General features: G+C 39.2%; 2 protein-coding genes across 14 annotated transcripts in view; one reads left to right on the plus strand and one right to left on the minus strand.

Annotated features, from left to right (window-relative positions):
• The window catches only part of MCM9 (minichromosome maintenance 9 homologous recombination repair factor), a 115,965-nt gene that overhangs the window by 62,605 nt on the left and 25,655 nt on the right, over positions 1–27,705 (minus strand). The window contains exon 8 of one of the 13 annotated variants that reach the window (XM_038526660.1): positions 24,700–27,628. The exons of the other annotated variants lie outside the window; for them this stretch is intronic. Within the exon in view, the coding sequence (XP_038382588.1) occupies positions 27,618–27,628 (11 nt within the window). The 3' untranslated portion in view covers positions 24,700–27,617. Of the gene's footprint in view, positions 1–24,699; positions 27,629–27,705 lie in introns of those variants that run through there. 13 annotated transcript variants of the gene reach the window in all.
• Positions 12,049–25,877, plus strand: ASF1A (anti-silencing function 1A histone chaperone). The gene is given in 5 exon segments (XM_038526669.1): positions 12,049–12,574; positions 18,342–18,427; positions 18,429–18,458; positions 22,775–22,951; positions 24,082–25,877. Coding segments are annotated over 5 exon segments (615 nt in total). The 5' UTR covers positions 12,049–12,465; the 3' UTR covers positions 24,295–25,877.

Below are 27,705 nucleotides of genomic sequence, written 5' to 3' on the forward strand. Positions count from 1 at the left end.
AGAGAGCCAGAGACACAGGCAGAGGGAGAAGCAGGCTCCATGCACCAGGAGCCCGATGTGGGATTCGATCCCAGGTCTCTAGGATCGCGCCCTGGGCCAAAGGCAGGCGCTAAACCGCTGCACCACCCAGGGATCCCAAACACCACACTTCTAAATAACATATGGCTCAAGAAAGAAATCTCAAGAGAAATTTAAAAATGTTTTAACTAAGTCACAATAAAAACATAAGTTATCAAAATGTGTGGGATACAGGGAAAGCAGTGCTTAGAGAGAAACTGATGGCACTAAGTGCATATATTAGAAGAGAAGAAAGATCTAAAATCAATAATCCAAACTTCCACTTTAGGAGACTACAAAAAGAAGAGCAGATAAAATCCAAACCAAGCAGAAAAAAAGGTAATAGTAAAAATTTCAGCAGAAATCAATGAAATTGAAAACAGGAAATCAGGGGTAGCCCTGGTGATGCAGCGGTTTAGCGCCACCTGCAGCCCGGGGTGTGATCCTGGAGACCCGGAATCGAGTCCCACATCGGGCTTCCTGCATGGAGCCTGCTTCTCCCTCTGCCTGTGTCTCTGCTTCTCTCTCGCTCTCTCTGAATGAATAAATAAATAAATCTTAAAAAAAAAAAAAAAGGAAACAGGAAATCAATAGAGAAAATCATTGAAACCAAAGGGTATTCTTGACAAGATCAATAAAATTATAAGCTAAGAAAAAAAAAAAGAGAGAGAAAAGACACCAATTACTAATATCAGAAATGAAAGAGGGGGGCATCACTACTGATCCTATGGACATTAAGCAGGTAATGAAGAATTATTACAAACAACTTTACGCCCACAAGTTTGATAACCTAGATGAAACAGACTAATTCCTTGAAAGACATGCTGCTAACTCACAGGAGAAGAAACAATCTGAATAGGGTCATATCCCATAAAGAACTTGATCAATAATTAATAACTTTCAAAAACAGAAAGTACCAGGCCCAGATGACTTCACTGTTCACTGGTGAATTCTACTAAACATTTTTTTTTTTTTTTTTTTTAATGATAGTCACACAGAGAGAGAGAGAGAGAGAGAGGCAGAGAGGCAGAGGGAGAAGCAGGCTCCATGCACCGGGAGCCCAACGTGGGATTCGATCCCGGGTCTCCAGGATCGCGCCCTGGGCCAAAGGCAGGCGCCAAACCGCTGCACCACCCAGGGATCCCTCTACTAAACATTTAAGGAAGAAATGATACTCATCCTCTACAGTTTCTTGCAGAAGACAGAAATAGAAGTAATACTTCCTAATTCATTCTATGATACCAGCATTATCTCCATACCAAAATCCAACAAAGACATTACAAGAAAACTACAACTTATGTTTCTCATGAACAGATATAAAGATCCTCAGTAAACTATTAGCAAACTTCTACTTGCTTCAGCAGCACATATACTAAAATATTAGCAAATAAAATCTAACAATGTATAAAAAAAATTATACACCATGACTCAGTGGGATTTATCTGAAGTGTGTAAGGCTGGTTCAACAAGCAAAAATCAACTGATGTTATCTATCAAACTGATAGACTAAAGAAAAAAAATCACAGAGCAGACTCAGAAGCCCATTAACAGAACAGATAATGAAATTGTTACATATTCATACTGTGGAATAAGACAGCAATAAAAACTGAAGTACAGCTAAATAAAATACAGATAAAATATTACAAACATAATATTGAGCAAAAGAATATTCTCTACAATTTCATTACTGTAAAGTAAAAATATCAGGCAAAAACAAAATAGTGCAAATAGACCTGACCTACAAGAAATACTAGAGGAATCTTTCAGGGTGAAATGAAAGAACACTAAGACAGTAATTCAAGTACACATAAAGAAATGAAAAACACCAGTACAGTTAACTACATAGGTAAATATTAAAGATGGTATCAATGTAATTTTTTGATAACTCTCTTCTTCTGATTCAAGTAAAAACTACAGAAAGCAAAAATCATAAAACTGTGTTGACCAGCTTAAAATGTATAAAGATGAAATTTGTATGACAATAATAACACAAAAGAAGGTGGAGGGAACAGAATTACATGGAACAAAAATTTTATATACTATTAAAATTAAATTAGTAGTAATCTGAACTACTTAGGTTTTAGATTAAGATGTTATAAGAACCACCAAGATAATCACTAAGAAAATAACTCAAAAAATACAGTACAAGAAACAAAAGGGTATTAAAATGATACACTAGAAATTAAGCACAAAAGAAGGCAGTAATGGAGAATATTGCAACAAAGACATAAGCTGTATAGAAAACAGAGTGGAAAATAAGCATTCATAAATCCTATCAGTAAGTACATTAAATGTAAATAAACACTTTAATAAAAAGCAGTTTGTAGAATGAATACAAAGACTTGATCCAACTATGTACTGTCTAAAAGAGACACACTTTAGACAGTAACCAAAAGGGGATTACAGTGGCTATGCTAGTATCAGAGAAATATTTTAATACAATTAAAAAAATACATTAATGTGAGAATAGCATTCACAAGTGAAGATATAATCACACTGGCTTTTGCACTAGTTAGATAACATCTACAGCAGAAGTCAGCAAACTATAATCTGTGGGGCAAAATCTGGCCCAACCACTTGTTTTTGTAAAAATAGTTCTTTTGGAACACAGTCATGGTCATCATTTACTTACTGTCAATGGCTACTTTCACACTACATAGCAGAGGAAAGTAGTTGTGACAAACAATGTATGACCCTCAAAAATCTAAAATATTTATAGCTGGCCTTTTACAGAAAAAAAAAAAAAGGTTGCTGACTCTTAATCTAGAGTACTAATGTTTACTTTGGGGACATCAAATTTTAAAAGAAATACTAATAAAAAGAGAAGGGTAAACATAATAAAGAACAAGGAAATAATGTCATTTAAAGACTAATTTACGGCACAGGGTACGATTAGCCTGAAAGAAAGATTTAGAGAAGAGAAAATAATTTTTACGTATTTAGAAAACTAGCTTTTAGAAGAGAAATTAGACTAATTGGGAGTAGCTTCAAAAGAAATAGAATAAAGGATAAAAAGCACATGATCATCTCAACAGAGACAGCAAGAGCATTTGACAAAATTCAATATTTCTTCATGAAAAAACAACAAACTAGGAAGAGGAGGGAACTTCCTCAACCTGATAAAGGGCATCTATAGAAAACCCACAACTAAACATCATTCTTAATGGTGTAAGACTGAATGTTTTCCTGCTAAGATCAGAAACAAGATAGGGATAGTCACTCTTGCTTTTTTTTTTTTTTTTTTAAGATCTATTTATTTATCTGAGAGAGATAGAGCACACACGTGAGGAGGAGGTAGGGGCACAGGGAAGAAAGCATACTCTCCACTGAGTACCAAGCCCCACACTAGTTGGATCCCAGGACCCAACCTGGAGACCAGAACCTGAACCTAAGCCAAGAGCCAGGAATTCAACCAACTGAGCCACCCAGGTACCCTACTCTCACTATTTCTATTAAACACTATACTGGAAGTTCTGGAAAGGGCAATTAGGCCAAAAATGAAATAATAGGCATCCACGGGGGAGGCAAAGAAGTAAAACTATCTCTATTTGCAGATAACATAATCTTGCATGCAAAAAATCCTAAGGAATCCACTAAAAATGTATTATAAGTAATAAATGATTTCAGCAAGGTTGAAAGGCTACAAAATCAATTTTTAAAAATCAATTGTATGCCTACACACTTTTTAAAAAAAGATTTTATTTATTTATTTAAGAGAGAGTGGGCACAAAAGAGCATGAAAAGGGGAAGGGGCAGAGGGAGAAGCAGACTTCCCCACTGAGCAGGGAACCTGATGTAGGGCTGGATTCCAGGACCCTGAGATCATGACCTGAGCCAAAGGCAAACACTTAACTGACTGAGCCACCCCTATACTTTCAATGAAGAATACAAAAATGTAATTAAGAAAATAATTCCATTTACAATAGCATTAAAAAGAATAATATACTTGGGCGCCTGGATGGTTCAGTGGTTGAGCGTCTGCCTTTGGCTTGAGTCGGGATCCTGGGATCAAGTCCCACATCGGGTTTCCCACAGGAAGCCTGCTTCTCCTTCTGCCTATGTCTCTGCCTCTCTCTCTTTGTCTCTCTCATTGAATAAATAAAATAATAAAAAAAAGAATAAAATACTTAGGAATAAATTTAACAAAAAAAAGTATACCCTATACCCTAAAAACTATAAAACACTGTTGAAAGAAATTATGGATGACTTAAATAAACTAAAAGATATTCCATGCTTAATGACTGGAAGACTTAATATTGTTAAAGACGACAATATTCCTCAAAGAGTACTACAGATTCAATGCAATCCCTATCAAAATCTCAATTATCTTCCTTGCACAAATTGACAAAGTGATCCTAAAATTCATATGGAAATTCAATGCATCCCAAATAGCCAACATAATCTTGAAAAAGAACAACTACAAAGCTACAATAATCAAGAAAATATGGTAATGGCATAAGTATATAGACCAACAGAACAGAACTATCCAGAAATAAACCCATACATTTATGGTCAGTTCATTCTTGGGGGAAAGAATAGTTTTTTCAAATGATACTGCTGGGAAATTGGAGATCCACTTGCAAAAATACGAATTTGGACCCCTACTTCACATCATGTACAAAAAAATAATTGAAACTGGATCAAAGATTTAAATATAAGGTACTAAAAGTATAAAACTCTTAGAGGAAAACCATCCAGCAATTCTACTTTGTGTAATTATCTGAAGAAAACGAAAACATGAACTAGAAAAAGATACATGCACTCCCATTGTTGGCTGCAGCATTATTACAAAGATCAAGACATGAAAACAACTTAAGTGTCCATTGATGGATGAATAAAGAAATTGTTGTATATATACAGTGGAATATTATTCAGCCATAAAAAAAGAATGAAATCTTGCCATTCACAACATGGATAAACCTTGAGGGCATTATATTAAGTGAAATCAATCAGACAGAGAAAGACACTGCATGATCTCTCATACATGTGGAATCTAAAAAAGCTCATAAACATAGAGAATCAGGCTCACAGACACAAAAGATAGATTGGTAGCTGCCAATCTATTGGTGGGGAGGGAGAAATGGGTGAACCGTCTTTTTTCTCTTTTTTAAGTACATTGAATAATTTGTAATAAAAAACTTCTAAAAATGAAACTACTAAAATTCTTGAAGAAAACAAAAATACATGTATAAAATGCTTAGAAAAAGAAAAAAAAAAAACAGGTGTAAATCTTCATGACCCTTGATTATAATGGCAGTTTTTTTAAGAAAGGACACCAAAAGAACAAGGAAAAAAAGCAAAACAGATAAATTGGACTTTATCTAAATTAAAAGCTTTTGGGCAGCAAGCCACCACCAAAATTAAGAAAAAAGAAAAAAAGGAAAGAAACCTCACAGAATGGAAGAAAATTTTTCTGAACCTGAAAGTCTCTGATAAGAAACTTGTATTTAGAATCTACAAGGAACTTTACAACTCAATAAGACAAAAACCCAATTTTTTAAAAGATCAAAGGACCTGAATAGACATTTCTCCACAGAAGATATACAAATAGTCAATAAGCAAACGAAAAATGTTCAACATCTCTAGCCATCAGGTAAACATAAGTCAAAACCACAATGAGGGGCAGCCTGGGCGGCTCAGCGATTTAGCGTGGCCGTCAGCTCAGGGCCTGATCCTGGAGACCCGGGATCGAGTCCCACATCGGGCTCCCTGCATGGAGCCTGCTTCTCCTTCTGCCTGTGTCTGTGCCTCTGTGTGTGTGTGTGTGTGTCTCATGAATAAATAAATAAAAATCTTAAAAAAAAAAACAAAACCCACAACGGGATCCCACTTCACATACAATTCGTGGACTATAATCAAAAAGACAGGGGCAGCCTGGGTGGCTCAGCGGTTTGGCACCTGCCTTCGGCTCAGGGCATGAACCTGGAGACCCGGGCTCAAGTCCCGCATCTTTCCTGCATGGAGCCTGCTTCTCCCTCTGCTTGTGTCTCTGCCCCCCACCCCCGTCTCTCATGTATGAATAAATAAAATCGTAAAAAAAAAAAGACATAATAATAAGCCTTAGTGAGGACATGGAGAAATTAGAATGCTCATACACTGTTGGTGGGAATGTAAAATGGTACAGCCACTATGGGAAAGAGCCTGGTAGCTCCTCAAAAGGAATTACCATATGACCCAGCAATTCCACTCTTAATTAAGCATATAACCAAAAGAAAGGAAATACAGGTCCTATGCAAAAACTTGTACACAAATGTTAATAGCAGCATAGCTGTTACTAAAAAAAAAAAAAAATTACTGTGTAATCATACTGGTTCTGAATTGGATTCTTTATATGCTGGATTCAAGGCTTTGGCAGGCACAGATTCTATCAACCTAAAATCTATCAGTATTTACCTGTTAGCTCCTTTGTGAAACCATTCCCCTTCCTATCCTTTCTAGTTTTTGGCCTTTTCCACATGCCCCTGCATACAAGCTCCCCAATCTCACGAAGCCTCCTTTCCTAGCTTCTGTCAAGCGAGGCTCCATCTAATGCTGATTGTCTCTATAGTAACCAACTAGAAATGCTGCTATGCTTAGCAGTGGCTTTGTGCAAGTAGTGCTCTAGCCTAGAGAGGTTTTAAAGATTTGAGTCCTTTTTCTATTTATCACCCATTTCTCCTGATACTGGAGAAAGAGAGCATCTGATGATGAATGAGAGAGGTAGAGGGCTAAAGAGAAAAAGACTGAATGTAAAACATGAAGGAAGCTGGATGAGTGGAGACTGAGACCAAGAGGAAAATGAATTTAGAAGGAGCTTTGTTTCATACAGGAGTAAGAACACATGGTAAGAAACTAGATACGAAAAGCAGAAAATAATTATTAAGCATTTCCATTCATATTCTTCTGCTCAGAACCGATATAATGATATTAACATCAACAAACTGTCAACAGCAAACATAATTACAGTGCTTTAGAAAACTAACTGATGTATGTCACTGATAGCTCTACACAGGGTGTTTTACAGTAGAGTCCCATTACGAATAGGGATCAGAGAAGTGACACCAAAAGAACAAGGAAAAAAAGCAAATCAGTTTTATAGTTTATATCTTCAACAAACTCGTAACCTAATGATGGATAGCAGTAACCACCAAACAGTGAAACTGTTATCAATGAGGTGGAACACAGAATGGGGAGAAAGGGTCATACTTTATGTAACAAATATGGAAACCTCTTAAAAAAAATATAGGGAGGCATTCTAGGATGTGTAGCTCCATCCTCCCCCAGACATCCCTTCTGCAACAGGAGGCTTGACCTCTGTAGTGCCTCAAGGGGGAGACTCCCACAGCTCTGCCTGGGCTGAGCCTCTCTTCTTACTCCCCGTATATACTATATACTACGCTAACCTCATTCATGGAGCTGGGTTCCTCAAGAATTCATTAATCAAGATATTACTACCATGTCTGCCAGCCTGTGGGTTCTTCAGGAAATGATACCAATTGCTTTTTCTACACATAAAGGCCACTTTAAATATCTGACAGAGGAGAGCAGAGAGGCACTAGGTCAGCAATAACAAGAACAGGGTTTCTGAGCACCAGTGTCTGATTCTGGGAATGGTAATACCTTACCCTCCCACCATACCAGGATGTTTTGAGGCCTAAAAGCAGGTTATTTAATAGTTCTTTGCAAAGGATAAAGCATCATACCATATATAAATATACACATGCTCCGTATATATGCACCATATATATACACACACATACTACACACATGTGCGCACACATACACACATAGCTTTTATTGTGATACCCTATTTTGCCTCCCACAGAACTTTAACAATAACTGGTTAAAGTTGCCTCTAATACTTTCTATTGTGTACCATATTCACTTGGTTACAGTTATCTTTTTTTTTTTTTTAAGATTTTATTTATTTATTCATGAGAGACAGAGAGAGAGAGAGTGAGTCAGAGACACAAGCAGAGGGAGAAGCAGGCTCCATGTGGGGAGCCCCATGTGGGAATTGATCCCGGGTCTCCAGGATCAGGCCCTGGCTGAAGGCAGCGCTAAACCGCTGAGCCACCAGGGCTGCCCTGGTTACAGTTATCTTTCCAATAAATTCTATGTATGTTTTATCTTTGAATAATCCATAGAGCCTAGCACAATTTCACATAATAAATGCTCTCTCAATATAATGAGTTATTATTTAGTTATTACTAAATCATTTAGGATTTATTCCTTTTAGAAATGTAAACTCCAGCAAACCTCAACATTCTACATTTATATAGAAAATCTTATTTAAAACTGTCATTAAATGTTGACATCCTATAACTAATAACTGGAAGCCCTTTAAACTAACTAAAGATCATACTACAACAAGCCTTACATGAGAATTTTTTTAAAAGATGGGAACAATAATGCAAGTGTCTCTTTAAAGAGAATTAAACGCAGGGCTAATATAATCACCCCAGGTAGAAACCCAGGATTTGAACAAAAGCAAGAGGTTAGCACTTCCATTCCTATGATAACTTCTGCAGTAGACAGGAGCTGAGACTTGATTTAAATCTTAGTTATAATACACTTTAATTTAATATATTTTAATTTAATTCAATTTAATTCTAGTTCATTTTAATTCACTCTTTCATCTTGTTTTGTGTGTGACCTCAATTTAATTTCAAGCTTAAGATTCTTAGAAGCCCTCTGCAGAGAAGCTTTGGAGCAAGGAAGCAAGCTGCATCTTGTCCCTTCAGATTTTAAGATGTACGCCCAACACCAGTAGGTACTTTCTCTGAATAGCTACAGCACACCACTCCACACCCCGCCATAATCTATTGGCCTGGTTAAATGACCACCCCATTTCACACCACAGAAAGCACTTGATAACAGCCCAATAACTGGATTAAATAAACCTGGATTGCCAAATAAGCCTAATTATGAGGGAAAATAATTATAGCTGTATTTGTTTGCCAGGGCCACCATCATAACAAAATACCAGCCCAGGGAGCTTAAGCAATGTAAATATATTTTCTCACAGTTCTGGAGGCTAGAAATACAAGATTAAGGTATCAGCAGGGTTGGTTTCTTTTAAAGCCTCTCTTTGGCTTGCAAATAGCTTCCTGCTTGCTGTGTCCTCACATGGTCTTTTCTCTGTGTATGCTACCCTTGGTGTCTCTTTTTATGTCCAAATTCCCTCCTTGAGTAGGGACATCAGTTGACTGGATTAGGGCCCCACTTTAAGGAACTCATTTCAACTTAACCACCTCTTTAAAGGCCCTATCATCAATACAGTCACATTCTTAGGTACTGAAGACTTAGGGTGTCATCACATGAACGGGGTGAGGGGACAAAATTCAGCCTATAACAACAGCTAACTAGGTTCATTTATCTCTGTTTGAGGCACTAGTTTAGGCTTTGTTCATCTTAGAACCCAAATGATCTCTTTCAGCCATCCCTCCCCCATGTAATCCGTACAGAGAGAAGCAATTTTGGAGATTATATTCTATGTAGCCCTCCAAGCATCACATGGACCCCCCCTTGGGTACTTAATAAGTGAAGACACTCATGATGCCCCCATCTGCTACAACACGGTTAGCTCTTTGAGTGTCACCAAAAAGTTGTCCAGCGAGAGATCTCCTAGATAGTCTCTAAAACCAGAGTAATGCTTTTACAACATTTTTTTCCCAGTATGAGACACCAGTTCATTTGAAATATGCCATGGCACATCCTGAATCCCTTTGACTTATCTTGTAAAATATTGTCAAAGGTGAAGAAAGAAACTATTGGAGAAAGTGCTCAAAGGCTCTTTAAGATTTCTGAGGAGCAGTAATAAAAGAGTTAGGAAGGCAACATGAGAGGCCCAGAGTCAATGCTTGTGGCTTCTAATGGACTACTGAGGAGGGTCATTTTCCCCTTAATTACTATTGTATATGACATGTTAAACAAAAGGTTTTTTAAAAAATAAGCCAGGGGATCCCTGGGTGGCTCAGCAGTTTAGCGCCTGTCTTTGGCCCAGGGCGCAATCCTGGAGTCTCGGGATCGAGGCCCGCGTAGGGCTCCCGGCATGGAGCCTCCTTCTCCCTCCTCCTGTGTCCCTCCTCTGCCTCTCTAGGTCTATCATAAATAAATAAATAAATAAATAAATAAATCTATCTATCTATCTATCTTTAAAAAAAAAAAGCCAAACTAGTGGTATTCAGATAGATTTTTTTCAGTTCTTGACGTTTCAAGTTTTATGGAAGATGTGCCTTATTATGTCATACCTATGCTCAGACTACAAAATACACTTTATTTTACACCAAGCTTCTAAAGTCATTTTTATAAAGCAAGTGAATTAGAATCTCTTCAGAGTGCCTGCTATAATCAGAAATTGCGTACACCGTCCTCAAGGCTCTCTCACGTTTTAAACTTCAAATGGCCATATGTTACCTTATACATCTAGTGTATCTCAACAGCATACACAACAATTAACACGTTATCTTGACTAGTGTTTGGACCAGCACTATTAGGAGTGAACTGACAATACAGCTTATCAGTAACAGTAATCTGAATCTATCACCACACTTAGATTCATAGTCTAAGGTACAAACAACTGGGCTTGAGGAAACCTTCTCTGGTAGGTCCTATTTTACTGTTTAATCCATTGCCAATAAAATGAGAACCCCTGATCTAAGTAGTTTCCCTAAATATGGGGAGGCCTGGTATTACCTTTGCCACATTAACTTTCAAAAGACCATCAGATAAAGAAGCCACGTCAACAGCAACCTACCTAAGTATGAACAATGTCCAAAGCTTGACGACTCGAAATCCTGGGCACTATTCTAAGCAACAACTCTTTCAGCCCCGATAACACCTAAGAAATAATATTTTCTCTGAATGTAATTAGCCAAGGTCAGTGGTTTCATTCAAAACAGCGAAAGACAGAAAAAGATGGTTTATGAATAGCAGATAATCAAGCAAATCTTTATACCACTCCTTACTAAACAGAAATTGTTCAACAACCCCACAAATGTGTTAAAACGTCTCCCTTTCCCCACAATGGTAGTCAAACAGCATAAATGATTCGACATGAAAGCCGATGAATCAAGCAAAGACTCCTCGAAACTTGTCTTTGGTGCCACAAATTTTCATTTACTAACGGTTTAGGTCATAAATTTTTTGAGAGTCACAGGTCCCGGTATGCCGCTGTGTTCTGTACTCTTCCTTTCCCTTTCTTATCATATTTTTTTGCCCTTTGGTTTCCTGACACTTCCATTTTCTCTTTTTATGTTCCTGTTATGCTCACCAAACGGCAGAAACGTGGGGTGCAACCGATCACATCTTTAGCAAGCTTTTTCTTATGCGAGGGCTTTCCAGAAGAGAACGGGAGACCCAGGGCAGCCCAGATATTACCTATTCAGGTTTTCCAAGCGAAGTGCGCGTGGAAAAGCCTCTCTTCGCCCTTCATTTTGCGTCTATTTGACTAACGGCGCGGGAGCGCCCAGACGCAGATATTGACCAAGAACTACACTTTCAAAATGGCTTTGCTCCTTTCGAGCTGGCACGGGGTCTATAAAATACAATTTATTTCCACTGCAACCAACCCTCCTGTCTACCCGAAATGTTACCCCGTACGGAGGCAGCTGAACCTAACCCGGTGTAGACAACAACCGAATCACAGCTGCTAAATTCAGTAGAGGGACGGCACAGCCGTTGGACTGATGTAAAAAGAGCGTTACGGGGGGGGGGGGGGGGGAAGATAAAGGAGAAAAAAAAAAAAAAAAACAGAAAAACCCCAACCAGAAACCACACGGAGCCTACACCCAGGGGCGGGCGCCGCCCCAGCCGCCCGAGCCGCGCCCTCCCGCCGCCCCGCCGGCCGCGAGCACGCCTCCCCGGCGGCCACGCCCCCGCCCTGGCCACGCCCCGCCCCCGCCCCGCCCCGCCCGCCGCGGCCACGCCCGACGTGAGGCGCGGGAGCCGCCGGGCCGGGGGCGGGGCCTGCGCCGCCCCTCCCCCCGCCGCCGCCGGCGGCCTCCGCGCGGGCCTCCCAGCCCGTATTCCACTCACTTTGTTCTCCGCCTTTGTCCTAATCCACACCAGCAGGTGGAGCCGCAGTTAAAGTTTCCGAGTCCATTCCGGGAGCGGGAGCCCATCTTGCTCGCCGCCGCGGCCCTCGCTGGAGGAGGAGGGTCAGAGCTCGGGTGCAGCCAATCGCGGGCAACGCTGCTAGTTATCAGAGCAGAATGGGCTGTAGTTTAGTGAAATAGGAAAGCTGCAAAACACTGTGGAGTGCTCCCGTGTAAATAAAAAGAGGAAAAAAAAAGTTTCTCAAGTCGCCGCTGCACGACGTCGGGCAGGCGCCGGGGCGGGGGTCTGCGCTCTCCCGAGCGGCCGCGCGCTGGACTTTATTGTGCCGCAACAAGCCCCCGTTCCCATTGTTTGTGTTTTTTTCAAAATATGGCAAAGGTTCAGGTGAACAATGTAGTGGTGCTGGATAACCCTTCTCCTTTCTACAACCCGTTCCAGTTCGAGATCACCTTCGAGTGCATCGAGGACCTGTCTGAAGGTGAGTCGGCGCCCGCCCGCCGCCGGGCTGTCAGTTGCGGGCTGCAGACGTTGAAAGTTTCCCGGGCCCGGCCTCGCGCGGGCGGCCGGTGCTCGGCGCCGGACGGGCGGCGGGCTCGGCTCCGCGGAGGGAAACTTGAAGTTGGCGGACGGCGGCCACCGGGGCGCGCGCCGCGTCCTGCCGCCGCCGGGGCGCCTGCCGCGGCTCAACTTGCGCGGAACTTGCCCGAGCGGAGGTAGCCATGTTGTCAGCTTTGTCTGGCGGGCGGGCGGGCGGCGCGCGAGCCCCGCACTCGCCCGCGCCGCCGGCCGGGGGGCGTCCCGGGCTGGCCCCGCGCCGCGAGCGGCCTCCGCGGGCCGGGCCGGCGCGCGGGCCGGGGAGGGACCGGCTCGCGTGGGGTCGCGCCGGCGGGTCCGCCGCGGAGCCATCTTACCAGAGCGGAGAGCTGGGCCACCGACCCCGGCGTCACGACGCCTCCTCTCCGCGCCGCGGGTGACGAGCGCGGCGCCCCGCCTGCCCACCCCCTGCCCCCGGGCCGGAGGCTGATCCATTTTTAGAGCCTGCGCCGGCGCTGCCCCGCTCGGGGGTGGCCGTGGCCGGCCGCTCGGGGAGGAGAGCGAGGCTGTCCTCGCGCAGATTTCTGGCTCCCTGGACCAACCAGCGGGGGAGGCGGGCGCAGGCTCGGGCGCCGGCGCTCCCCGGGGACGGCGCCGGGATGCTCGGGGCGCCCGGTGCAGGCGCGCAGGCCCGCCCCGGCCGGCGTGGGCTCCCCTCTCCCGGAGGAAAGACGCCGCCAAGCCAGAAAGTTGCATTTAGCCCGGGAGCAGAAATAAAGTCAAACACCGAAATCGTTTCCAGGACTTAATCACTGGCTTCTCGGTAGTCTGAGAAGAGTTTGCTTCAAGACCCGATTGGGATCTAATTCAAAAATCGCCCCACGTCCCAGCACCCTGAGCATAAAACACAAAAGTGGGCTAGGAAATAAAAGGAAGTCCTGATAGCAATGCAAAAATTCTTACAATTTTTTTCTTAAGTTCGTTTTAAGGTCTCCAAAGATATTTTTGTCGTGTGCAGTAATAAATATTTAGAAAGCTAAAGCTTGCCAAGGTTTTCATCTTTGCACTTAAGAGTTTATAAAATAATCCAGTGGTTCACTTTCGAAATTTGAAGAGAGGAAAATTTGACTCCATCAATGGTAAGTTTACGATTAAATAGGGGACGTACTTATTTGAACTTACAAGTTATTTAACAAAATGCATTTAAAATTATGCTAATCATGGCATATAAAGCGTTTCACTTTAAAAATTAGTTTTCAGTCTCCACAAAATGTTTTATGTAGGGTGTTAGATTTTTAAATTATAAAAGCAATACATGCTTATTGAAATAAACTTTTTAAAAGTTGTACATACATATATAAATATAAAGTCCTCTGCCTTCAGTGCCTTCCACCATCTCCTGTAATTTAGAACACTTTCATCTGTGCTCTTCCAATAAGCATTAATGCATACATAAAGCATGTATGCATATGTATTTAATATGTAGGTCACATTTTGAGAGAACTCATTTATTAAGCTAATTTCTAATAGGCCACTGATAATAAAATTAAAGGGGATTTTGTTATTATTCTGAAACTATTTGATTACTTTCCCAGAACAGTGCTATAATCACTGAAAGCTACCAGGCCAATTTTTCATACCCAACAGTAAGTTTTCCTTTTTATTGCCAATTGCATATAAAAATGGGCAAATGCAAGAGAAACCATTATCGGTCCTTTCCAACGTACTTATATATTTTAAGCTTTAGAAGTTCTTCAAATTATAGGTATTTCTTAAGTGAGGCCTTCCATTTTAAGAGCCAGTTTTGGACAAGGATGATAGATGATTCAAGAGGTTACAGGGCTTTGACACTGGATGGCTGAAACCCGCCATTCATGGAAGCCGAATTATGTTCCATCTTTAACTGGCATCAATTGAGTAGAGTACTCAGCTGAATCACGTCAGAGTTTTTAGGGTACTAGTATTAACAGTACACTTCCACTTGTGTACCTCTTCCCAGGGCACTTATACTGGTTATTTAGCATTTTTCAAGAGTTTAAGCTGAGTCATACTGAAGCTGCAAAGGAATCTTTCAAAAAGGTGCCATGCTTGTGTACTCCACCTAGAGGCTATGTGGATTATGGAAATTGAGTTTAAAAGCTTTTAACAAGTTCCATACTTTTGTCCTGCAGTCTAGAGAATATTCTGAAGAGAAATTTTCACTTCATAATTTTGTCTTAGTCCCAAGCCAGACATTGGCCACCATTTCTTATACTTAAACTTAACAGGAGACTCAGATGTTTGATATGATGGTTCCCAAGCTTGTACAAGTTTGGATTGATCTTCCTGCTAATCTTGTATACCCTCTGTGGACTGCTGATTCTTTGTTTCTCTAACAGAATGGAGCCATTTTTTTTTAAGTTGGTCAATATCGATAATTATAAACTACTGTCAGTTGAACCCTTAAAAGGTACCAGAATTGAACATGGTGTTTCATGCTTTTAAATTTCAGGCTTGCTCTAATCCCCAAAGATTACGTACTTCACAGTAACCACAGATCTTCCCAAGTAGGATAATTAGTTTAAAATTCCCTTGCTGACTTCCCTCACTCCCAAACATAAATGCAGATACTCGCAGATTGGGATTACCATGATTAAGTCAAACAATTAACTTTTTAAATAAATGAATAAAGTCCTTCAACAGATAACCTGTGCATCAGACTCTACCCCTTCCTTCCTCCTTTGAATACAGGAGACAGGGGAATGGAAGTGGAGTTTAAAAAAAAAAAAAAAAAAAAAACTGATGCTAATTTATAAATAAATTAAACTCAGCTATAGCAAGGATTCCATTAGTGTAAGGGTACAGGTGTTCCCTGAGTTACAGCCTGTGCTCCTTGAGGGTAGATTATCTTTCCGTGGCCTCTGCCCTCACCCATCTCCCCCCACCCCCGCACACAGTTAAGTTCCTTTATTCCACTATCCATTTGAGAGCCAGAAACGGAAGAATTTATCTTCCTAGTTTCGGTTTTGGAAAGAGCCCAGGCTTTGGAGTTGCAGAGACATAGCTTGGGTTCTGATTCCTGAGTTTGCTAGCTGTGAATTTGGGTAGATTACTTAGCCTCTCAGGGCTTTCTTGTTTGCATAATAGAATAATTCAATCCATATAATAAAGCTGTTGAGATTTATTTATTTATTTTTATTTTTTTTAAGCTGTTGAGATTTAAATAACAAGTGTGAAGTTGGCAAGACCAATGCCCAGCATGTATTAGGTATGAGTTTATAAATCCTGACTATGTTCCTCTGCCAGACCACAACTGCCACCTTACCTTTTACCAATTAGGAGGCCAAGAGCACTAGATGTATGGTACAAATAAATACATATGAAATGAACAAAATATGAAAACATCCATGTGACAATTTCCAGACTTACTCTCACTTGGCTAGTTTAGTAGGTTTTACACTCCTTTCTTAAAAAGTTTCTATACTTAGCTTTTGGGTTTCCTATGTCATTGATACCTGTATCTAGTAAATAACTCAAACTTATCATGTCCAAAACTAATTCCTGTTGGTTTTCATACCCTACCCCTTGAAAAAAAGGTGACTTGCTGCCTTGATCATCAAGATTTATCCAGAGTGTGGTAGCTTCTCATCCCCATGGCTACATGCGGTCCAAACTACCATCCCTTCTTGCCTCAGTTGTTTAAATATCTACCTGTTTCTTCCCTCCCTGTCTTACAGTCTGTACTGAACACAGGATCTAAAATGATCTTTCTGAAATGAAAGTTGGATCATGTTATCCCTCCAATCAGAACCCTTCCCAATGGCTTCTCATGCCACTCAGTGTAAAAGTCAAAAGTCTTTATGACACAGCCTTTAAAACTTTGCATAATCTGGCCATGCCCCTCACGCCCAATCTAATGGTCAGTTATTTTCCCCTTTATTCAATTTGTACCAGCCCGGCCTCCTTGCTTTTTCTTTTTTTCCTTAACTAATTTATTTATAATTAAAATGTGTGTGTGTGCACAAGCAGGAGGAGCAACAGAGGGAGAGGGGAGAAGCAGACTCCTGGCTGAGCAGGGGACCCCGGGATCATGACCTGAGCCAAAGGCAGACTCAACTGACTGAGCCACCCAGGCGCCCTCTCTTGCTTTTTCTTGAGCAAGCTAAGCATGCTCCTACTACAGATATTTGCTGTTCCTTCTAACTAGATATACATATTGCTTCTTTCCTCTTAATCTTCATCAACAAATAGATGATCTTGTGAGATGTCAGATGCAGGACCTTGCATCTGGAAATGTGCTAGAAGATGTAGATACAAGTGGTCTAGGATGGAGCCACGAAATAGATAATAGGGTCTCAGAAAATGACTGCTGACTTAGTAAGAGAACCTAATGTAGTAATAGTAATAAACCTAAAGTAGCTTTTCAGTAAATTGAAGATTTATGGTATGAATAAGTAGTACCTATGCTATTTCTCTTGTCTAGGGAACAAAAATATTTACACAATTACACAAAAGTGGCAATATACAGGAGCACTAAGTAAATTCTCAACAAGTGACCTAGAAACACCCCCGTGGTAGTGCTGCTGTAGCCTCAGCTTAGTGAATCCAAGAGGCAGGCCTGCACAGTGCTTAAACACCCTTGGAGGATCAAAAGGTCTCAGAGGTGATCTGTATTTGCAGTTGTCTTCCTCCTCCTACTAAAGAGGAGGCAGCTTCTTTGAAAAAGCAGTTGTTTTACTCATCTCTGGGTTCATTGTCACAGAGCACTCTGTAAAAGGTGCTCAATAAATGCTGAATTACGTAGAAGAATTAAATTACATGAAATGTCTTGGGTTGCACTTTAATGTGTCTCATTCTTCCTCATGCCTGTCCCCACCATCTATACTCTTGTATCAAGTGGTTATAATGATCCTTGGTTTCCTCTTTCCAATTTAAAAGAATGTACAACATGAAGAGGTACCATGAGGAAAAAACCGACTGTGGTCCCTTTGCCAGTGGATGAGCTGAAGCCCCTTCTGAACCACAAGGGACGTTTGCTAATAAGGATTTTCCCCCACTTTAGAGCTCTTTGATAATTTGGATCTGTGCTACATAATATGGAGCAGCCCAGCCCTTCCAAAGTGTGCTTAGTAGCTTGTTAAAAGATGACATGTAAAAGGGGGGAGGAATTCCACAGCAGAACAAACTTGGGAAATCCTGGATTAATGTTACTAGTGTTCCTTACTCTGCCAGTGTGCTTTAAGAATCCTCAAAACAAGGTTGTAGGGATCCCTGGGTGGCGCAGTGGTTTGGCGCCTGCCTTTGGCCCAGGGCGCGATCCTGGAGACCCGGGATCGAATCCCACATCGGGCTCCTGGTGCATGGAGCCTGCTTCTGCCTCTGCCTATGTCTCTGTCTCTCTCTCTCTCTCTGTGTGACTATCATAAATAAATAAAAATTAAAAAAAAAACAAAAAACAAGGTTGTAGCATTTCCCAAGTTTTTGGCCATGTTGCTTTGTTTGCAAGGAGCCCTGCCCCAGGGACTAGCATTTCACCAAAGAAATTTTGAGAGACTCCTGGTAAGAAACCTAAGAATTTTATAAGAGCAGTCCAGTGCCTTTCTGGATTTTCTACTATGAGAAGCCAATTTTAGCAGCCAATAAATGGCCTAAGTGGACATGAAAAGGGTCTTTGATAGCATCTTATAATGTAATTACTGAATATGAAATAATGTTTTGGTTTTTAACCCTAGACTTGGAATGGAAAATTATCTATGTGGGCTCTGCAGAAAGTGAAGAATACGACCAAGTTTTAGACTCTGTTTTAGTGGGCCCTGTTCCCTGCAGGAAGGCATATGTTTGTATTTCAGGTAAGATTATTCTTGGTAAATAAGTATGCCAAATACGTTTCTAACCTATGATTGCATGGTCCTTATCCATTTCCTTTTGGGTTAAATCACTCTGCTTCTGCTGCATTCACTTTTTACCTTCTATTGTGTGCTGTGGGACGTTAATGTGATGTTTACTCCAGAGTTTGCACAGCATGCAGTAAAGCTTATACTGTGTCACAGCCCATGTGGTGGTTAATTTGGGGCTCTTCCTGTGAAAAGTCCTATAGTATCAGACTTTCAGAGTGGCTGTCCATCAGCCCAATACAGGGATTCAATGCATACTACTAACTGGTATAGTTAGTAATATGCATCTTCAGTTTATGGTTTCAGCCATTAGGAGTAATGATCACAAAAACAACAACTTCATTTCAGCATAATCAGTCATTGAACTAGGTTAATAAGTATTCTGCTAGATAGAGATCTACTGCATAAACAAAGTAGAATTAAGGTCCAGTGGTTTACTAAAGCATCTAATCTACATATATTATAGAGGATTACTATTATAAATCTGTTGCTCTGTTTATTATTTGTTAGGGGAAATTCTAATACAAATTATGTTCTCAGATATCACTGACAGTATTTGGGTCTGTGCCAAGGCTTTAGACACTGTCTTCTGTATTCAAAGTGTGACTTCTTTTAATCATGTTAAATTGTTGTATAAGGCTATTCATTCACTTCTCAATTATCCATGCTTACTAGAGGGAGATCTTTATAAGTAGCCCAAAGAGTAGCCATAGGTTTAAAAAAAATTTTTTGTTACAAGTATTTCTATACAACAGAGTCCCATCAGTTAAGTAGAACCTACTGAAAAGACTTTATCCAGAAAGAAAATTCACTCTCTACCCCTGACCTCCTTTTTTTCTCATTTCACAGATGGGACCAATTTAAATGAATACTGTTGGTCAGCTAATCCCATCAGATATGGGTCAAGAATCATACGTATGGTATCTCTAGAGCTACTATCCACCCTTCCCTCTACTGAACACAGAATTCAGAATCTTGGTCTCCTAGCCTTAGTGCTTTTTATTAAAAACCAACAAATAATTTACTACATTTAAATAGACGGTTGTTAAGAAAAGCTCAAATATATTAGTTCAGATCTACTCATTAAAAGTGCTATTACCCTGAATTGTGAGTGCATAAGCTTGGTGAAAGACATGGGTACCAGAGAATGTGGTAGGGGAAGGCACTACAGTTATAAGACCTGCTTCAGATCCTGCTCCATTGCTTATTTAGACACGTGACATTAGACAGGCTCCCTAGCCTCCCTTAGTCACTTTAGTCATCTATAAAATGTGGGTAATATCCTACCTCATCACAATGTTATGAGGATTAAATGAGGAATAAAGCAGTTAAGTGCCATCACTGACAAATAGCGCCCTACTACTATAATTAGAACTAAATTTTTATTCTCTTAAGTTCTTGAAATTGTTACATAAAAGAAGCAGTATCTGCTTTGACCCACAAGCTTGGAAAACCTATGCTTCACTGATAATTCATGATGTGGTATGTAGTGGTATACCTTTTTATGCTACTATAAAACCTGCAAATAAATCCCTTGGCTTTGAAACAAACCTTTAAATGTCTTTCCTGTGTGTTTACGTTGTTAAGAACACTCTTAAGCTTTTGGCTTAGAGTGAATAATTTGTTCAAAATATTTCCCTCCAGTGATTTTCCAGTAGTTTTACCTTGTTCATGTTATACCTTGTTCATGTTGCCAAAAGGACAGAGAAAGCACCATGCGATTTAAATCAGTTGGTCAGCCTGTACATTTTACAAAATTCACCATTATCAGCATAAAGTGACTAAAATACAGTTTTTGTTTTGTGCTTTAAACAAACTGCCATAGTATCCTCCTGGTCTGCCGTGAATAAATATGCCTTTCTCCTGGGTGTATCAAAGGCTAGCAGGAGGATGTCCAGACATCTGCCTAGTATTGCTGGTTGAAGTTAAAAATCTCTACCTCTCACTTCTTCCTAAGTGATTTGAGAAGCCTTTGGGTTTTCCTACTTGAATTTGAATTTGCTCAAGTTGAATCCTTTGGCAAACAAATTTTAAAACCCAAACATGGCCAGAACTAATTTACTGAGGGGATGGGAAGAACTATGGAGGGAAGGTTTCCATAGCAGTACTGAACTACCTCTGTTTCCCATTCTCCTCTCTCTTCCAGGACATTAGAATCTCTTTGGGTAACCTGGAAGTAACCCGACCCCTCTGGGGGAAGGGAGGTACACAGGATCTGTAGGACAAACAGAATACTCTCAGGACAGGCCCTGAGTCCCCCTGCTGATCTTGATCTCTCTTCAATTACTCAAATTACTTCAGCCCAGGAAATTGAGTTATGAATGAATTTCAAATACTAAGTATATACGGTGTGTCCAGAGCTGTGCCAGTCATGAGATTATAAAGATGAACTGGACAGGACTTCTGCCTAGGAAAACACTTAAAATCCTAGCGAAAAATGAAGGGTAAAGATATTTACTTAGATTATTGGACATATGTTATAGAGGATGTGTGTCAAGTAATTTTAAGTGCAAAGACAGTATTATTAATTCTACCTTTGGAATTAGAAAGGCTTCATTAGGAGCACCTCGGTGGCTTGGTTGGTTAAGCATCCAACTCTTGATCTCAGCTCAGGTCTTGATCTCAGGGTTGAGTTCAAGTCCCATGCTGTACTCCACGCTGGGCATGGAGTCTACTTAAAGGGTTTCACTAAGGAAATTCATGCAAACTTAGATGAACTTTTTAGGATGCTAGGGAAGAACCTTACAGGCCAAGGGAACCAGTATATGCAAGGCACACAGGCAGGAAAGATTACCAATACATTTTAAAGAACTCTAATTCTAGAACAAGAGTAAGAGGTATAGAGTTAAAGGGAATGTGAACGGAGATGTTGGTTGAAGACAAATTGTAAAGGGCCTTATTAATGAAGTTAACAGATTTTTATCTCAAATGGGAGTAGTCATCTGGAGTTTTTAAAACTGGTAAAGGGATAGGAATGGATTTTTGCCTAGCTAATGCTGGCAGCAGTGCAAATAGCAAGCGAGCTGGGGGAGGCTGGTTAGAAAAGTGTCAGCAGTATTCCAGGTAAGAGATGAAGACATGGAGTCTGCAGAGATGAGAAACGTTGAGACTGGCTGGATATGGGAGGGAGGGAAGCAGAAGATGACTGAAGTTTTTAGCCTACATCAATGTTTTAGACTAGATAGGTATTGTGTGCCTTTTTGTGTCATCTACATGTGGTGAGGTACATGATAATCATTAGTGTTTGATGATAATGGCCTGATTGAGAATACCAGCCAGAGGTGTTGCCAAGCTAAGGCACTGGCTGAAGTGGTCACCCAGGCCCAGGGATGTTCTTTAGTGTCCTGGCAAGAGTAAGCTAATCTGGGATAAGCTTCATCCATTCACCACTCAATGGCTGCCTCAGGTCACGCTCAGATGCCTCACAATCACTGCCCATCAGCCTGGGACTCCTTCAAACCAGTCTCCTTACTGCCTCGCACACTGCTGTGGACAGGACCCTAGCCTTTGCTCATGCTGTTAGCCTTCTCTAGTTCACTTGCTTTCACCTTCTGCATTCCTCAAAATTCAGCGGCTTGATTTAAAATAATGTCATTGAGTATATTTGCTTAAACCAATCTTTACCTTAATGTATTTCCATAATATATGTGGTTTAAATAGTACATGCTATGTTTTTAGTGCCTATCAAAGTCATTTACAATAGAAGGATTAATATTTTTGAAAATCTATGTAGCTATTTCTATATCATTTTCAGTCTTGTTTTAATTTACTATTAGAATATCTGTACAGGATGGGAGAGTGGGTGTGAGAATATGTGTCCTGGGTATAAGAAAGAAACTGATATAGAAACCTTTGTTGCCAACCGGCTGTGTGGAGATCACAGAGTATTTACTAATTTAGGTTTGAAAATCTGACTGGAAAAGGTTAGAATCAATTAGACTATTGGCTTAATTGTTTGCTGTATTTTATAAAAGGCTTTGTAATTGAATATTGTATAATCCCTCATTAACTACCACACAGTCTGGCTAGATTTATCTTCCTATAAAAAGAGTGAAGCTTTCAGGTGCCCAGAGCAGTCAGGTCTATTGTTTGGACTAATATTCAAACTACATTTTCTGGCAATAAGTCAATCTCAAAAATGAGCATTTGCCTTGCTAGTTTTTGTTGCTCTGCCCTTAACCAGTGGTGCTCAAGGTGAGTAAAACTTCAGTCAGGCTTGCAGTTAACAGCCTTTTAAAAGATGTGTTTCTTTCCTTTTTAAATGATCCTAGGCTGATGCACCTAATCCAGGACTCATTCCAGATGCAGATGCAGTGGGTGTAACCGTTGTGCTAATTACATGTACCTATCGAGGTCAAGAATTTATTAGAGTTGGCTATTATGTAAATAATGAATATACTGAGACAGAACTAAGGGAAAATCCACCAGTAAAACCAGACTTTTCTAAGGTAATGTCCTAACTATTCCTTTTTCATTACTTTTACTCTACTTTTTTTTTAAGCCAATGTCATTTCATAGTATATTGTGAAAACAGCTTGGAGACAAAATAAATTTGAGGCCTGTGTACCAACTGGGCAAACTAATCATTCCATTGCCAGATGTGACCTCAGACCCTACCTCCAGAGAGATCATTAGTAATTAATGTTGGTCAGGCACCTTCATGGTCTCTGATGGTTTAGAAAATTGAAAGTGCCTCCTGTAAGAAACAGTTGTTTACAACTTTTTCTATGGCATTTCCCATATGTCAATATGTATTGGAGGTTAAACTAAAGGTCTTAAGTATTTCTGGCTAATGGAAGTAGCTTCTGCGTAAGAAGCTGAAACCCGTGATTCAGAAATACAGATTCTCAGAAATACTCACTATTTTATGATTTTTCATTGGGACCTATAACAATTTAGTAATTGGTGACTTATATGAGATTGGAACACAACACTCCATCTGCTGGATCATGCAAGAAAAATTACATGAGAGTAGCATGGAATGTTCTTTCTGATAATTAGGCTGAAATGTTTAATCCTGGTGTGGGACCTTCTACTGATTCAATGTATTAGTTACATGAATGGCATCTTGTGTAGCAAAAAGAAAAAACTAGAATACCGTTTTCTGAGAATGAACCACAATAATTTAAAGGTAGGAAACCACTAACCATGAGGTTATATTTGGGGAAATTTTTATTTTCTTTGAAAATATTACTGAAGAAATATCACATCAATCTAAAAAGCATACTAGCTTGTTAGATAAAGCATCTTGTGAAGAACTCACCCTCAAAAAAGAAATTCTCTCCCTTCAGGAAACAGAAGTGTAGAGGGATTAGATATTTTGTTGGTTAGTAAATAATCTGCATGAATTCCCTCAGATTTTCCATATCCTGTTTCCATTAGGCTACAATAATTTTTTTTTTTTTTTTTTTTTTTTTTTTGCTATAGCCTTAGTCATTGTGTATTAAGTTTAAGGTGCTTTACTTAATTTTACCCTTGTATGAGAACTTTAAGGAGTAGGATATAAAGAACCATTCTATTAAGCTTCTTTTTGTATAGGGTATCTAACTTTAATTTATATATTTCCTTCTTCCTTTAGCTTCAAAGGAACATTTTGGCATCTAATCCCAGAGTCACAAGATTCCACATTAATTGGGAAGATAACACAGAAAAACTGGAAGATGCAGAGAGCAGTAATCCAAATCTACAATCACTTCTTTCAACAGATGCATTACCTTCAGCATCAAAGGGATGGTCCACGTCAGAAAACTCATTAAATGTCATGTTAGAATCCCATATGGACTGCATGTGACCACCTGCCATCCTTTTAGTACAAATTAAGCTATAAAAACACACAGAACTATTTCCCTGAAATTCCGTAAGTACATAGTCAAGACACAATGTGAAGAATTTGTTTAAAAACATCCTGTAGAAAGTTTATAAGAAAACCAGTATTTGAGCAAATTGTGGAATATAAATACAACTATTTTTAAGTAATTTTTTTCTCTAATGTGTTATTTTATTTGTTCTGAAACTAATCTGATTAAAACATATATATTATTTTCTTCTCCTCTATATGTAATTAAAGCACTTATAAAGAAAAATAGAAATCATCAGAGTAGGTTGTAAAGCTGTCAGCCTTTTTGACAATAATCTTTGGACCACTATTTTACTGGCCTTCCAAGAACAAATTTCAACTAAAATGTTTCTTCCAGTGATAAATAGTTTGGTTTAATGTGAGGGGCAAATTTCCTTTTTTTTTTTTTTTTGGTCATATCCTTAAAGAAGGGATTTGAAGTCAAATATATGCAACCGCAAACTTTAGGACCTGATTTCCCAGGCCACCTTGAATTGAAGCCTCTTATGGCTACTATCATATGAATGTTAGCATTCAGTTTGGTTTCTAAGATGATAACAAATGTAGTTAACTGTTTTTAAGGTCCTCTGGCTATGGATTTTGTTTTATAATAGTTTGGAACATCTGAATACTGAATACTCCTTGAATCATACATCATTTTTACTCAGTGAATTCAACAGGTCAAGAGCAGATACAAACTCGCTAAGTTTAAGAATAGGATATTATAATGACTTATAAAAATACTATGAACTTAACTCTTAAACTATTTGGTGGATCATCTATTGTTGGCAGCATTTATAAAAAACAAACAATGGATTTGGGAAGGTGTTACTAGCTTTATCATAATAGATAAGTCACTATTTTGGAAATATATATATTTTCACACATGTGGTACTCCATATCCCTTGACACTCATGTAGAATAAGATTAGGCATGTTTGTGGTCAGCATATTTTAGATAGCCTTTCCAGGTAAGTTTCTTAAAAGCAGTCTTGGAAAGGAATCCATTAACTGGGCCAAAGGGATCTTTTTCTTTGATAAGAGCTAGGTCCTTCCTCAAAGTTTCTTATGCTTCATTAAATTAAATGTAGAATATTCTCATTACTCTTGCTGCTAAGCAAGACATTAGCCATATGATGCAGTTATGCAGTGCCTTCATATCTAAAACTTTTATACTGCACTTTTTAAAGCTTTTATTTTGAGGAAGGGAAAAGGGCATTTGTCTGAATATGGATTCTAAGTTGTATATATTTCCTGTCATTCTAAAAAAGAATTTGTGAAGCAAAATTTTGCTAAATGTTAAACTTTGAAATTTAATATACCAGATTATTAAAATACTGTCCACTAACTAGTTCATAGATTTTAAAAATAAAATACATCCAACTGTTAAAACTATATGAAGAAAATTTCATTTTTGTCTAATTGCAATTACAGGAAAATGTTAAAATATTAAAATGAAAACAAAGAGCTCAGTGATTAATATAACAAGATATGTGCTTGTTAGAAATAAAGCATATATAAGCCAAATTACCAAATAAAGCAATTTACTGCTGAGTTTTTATTCTGACTAATTATAACGATTGATTTGTATTGACACCAAGGGTAGGTTTTTACATCAATTTGTAAACAGACAGCTAATTTTCACAATAGGTTACGACTTAATTTTTAAATCCTATCCTAAAATTTTTATGATTCTATGAGATTTAGAATTCAAACATTAGAGGCTAAGAAGATCTAGCACAGTCATGCCCCCCCACACCCGGCCCCCCGGTTTGGCTTCATTTATAGACACTATGAATTTTAGCTAAAATGTTTGGAACAGTTTTTCTCCTTTATGATAACTAGCTCGGTCATGAAAAGATAAATTACTTATGCCACAGAAGAGAGAAGCAGGTAGGTTGGATGGAATGAGGATATCTTGAGCTAAGAAAACATTCTGGAATCTGAGGAACATGCATGTATTTGCTCATTTATAACCTTAGGCTTCCATGTGGTCTTATCCTTTGGTTTTAAGATTTGGGGCTTATAGTTTTACCAAGAAAGTCTACGGCAGCAGTTTTCAGAACTTTTTACTGTAATCTATGATATATATAAAGTATGACCATTTTAACACAAGTATTTATATTAATTTTCATAAAAATGCACCCATATAGTGCATCTTTACTATGTGCTGTTACATTCTGGTATGTTTTACGGTATTTTATTTTTAAATTGCTGGTTTTGATTCACTGAACTGGCATCTATGACTCTAAGGGGTTGGATACATAGTTTGAAGAAAGGCTAGTCTGACCTTTTGAGTAGATGAGACATAGCAATCTTTTTCTATAGTTCTAAAATTTATATTCCCTGTACCTATCTTTTTTGTCCTGTTTGGATGATGATCCTGACATTAAAAAAAAAAAAAAAAAAGAGGGTAAAGGGCTACTGTAGTGAATCAGCAGTCATTCACTTAAAAACTGTCCAAATTACTAGTAAGCCCACCACCATAGCCTGTTCTCATTTCCTGGCACTTGGTATAATTAACTTAGGAAACATTCCACAGAATTACTTGGCAAACACTTTTGTTTGTTACTGGTATAATTTTATACAGAACTCTAGAACACTGGGTCATAAAAATTTTTAAATGCACATAAAGTGTGCATACCCTTCTAGTATGCTGAAGCTTGTCTATGCCTCTCACATTCACAAATCCCTTCTCATCAATGCTTAATGTACTATTTAGTTATATTTCAAAATCTGAAAGCCCCTTAGAATGGGGCTCTCCTTATGTAGGACTATTAATACAGCATTTCCTGTTTTATGGTAAGTTTTGTGGTATAAGCTTCTCATAAGAAAATTTCAGTACAGGCTTCCCTTAGTAAAGAGCAAAGAACATTTGTATAATGTGTAAAACCAAAGGCCTATTACAACAGTGCAGGAGAAGTAATTCCCCGGTCAAAACAATGTAAAACGCAAAATGGCATCAAGACATGTTTTTAAGTTTTTCCTAAAGTTACTTTATAATCAGATCCTGATATTTGTCTCCAAAGGCTTTTAAATAGACTTGCTGAAGAATCATCACAACGTATGAATGAAGCTCCACAATGCAATTAAAGTATGCTTTCCATATATTAAGACAAATTTTCTACCTAAGAATTTTCAGTGGAAGCTACCGTTGCCCATAAGATCTATGAGCACAAAAATGCCTCAAGTTCTACTTTGGTAAAGTGAGATTTTCCCCATTTATCTCAACATTGTTTATTGGGTCCTCATAGAATGCCAGATGATGCTTTTTCCACATTAAATAGGATCTTTCAAAACCAAGATGCAAAAAGATAAATGGGATAAGTTTTAGGAAAAGAAGTGAAAGTAGAGCTTTTAAAATATT

This window comes from Canis lupus, chromosome 1, assembly GCF_011100685.1.
Source record: "Canis lupus familiaris isolate Mischka breed German Shepherd chromosome 1, alternate assembly UU_Cfam_GSD_1.0, whole genome shotgun sequence".
In the NCBI taxonomy this organism is placed as follows: Eukaryota; Metazoa; Chordata; class Mammalia; order Carnivora; family Canidae; genus Canis; species Canis lupus.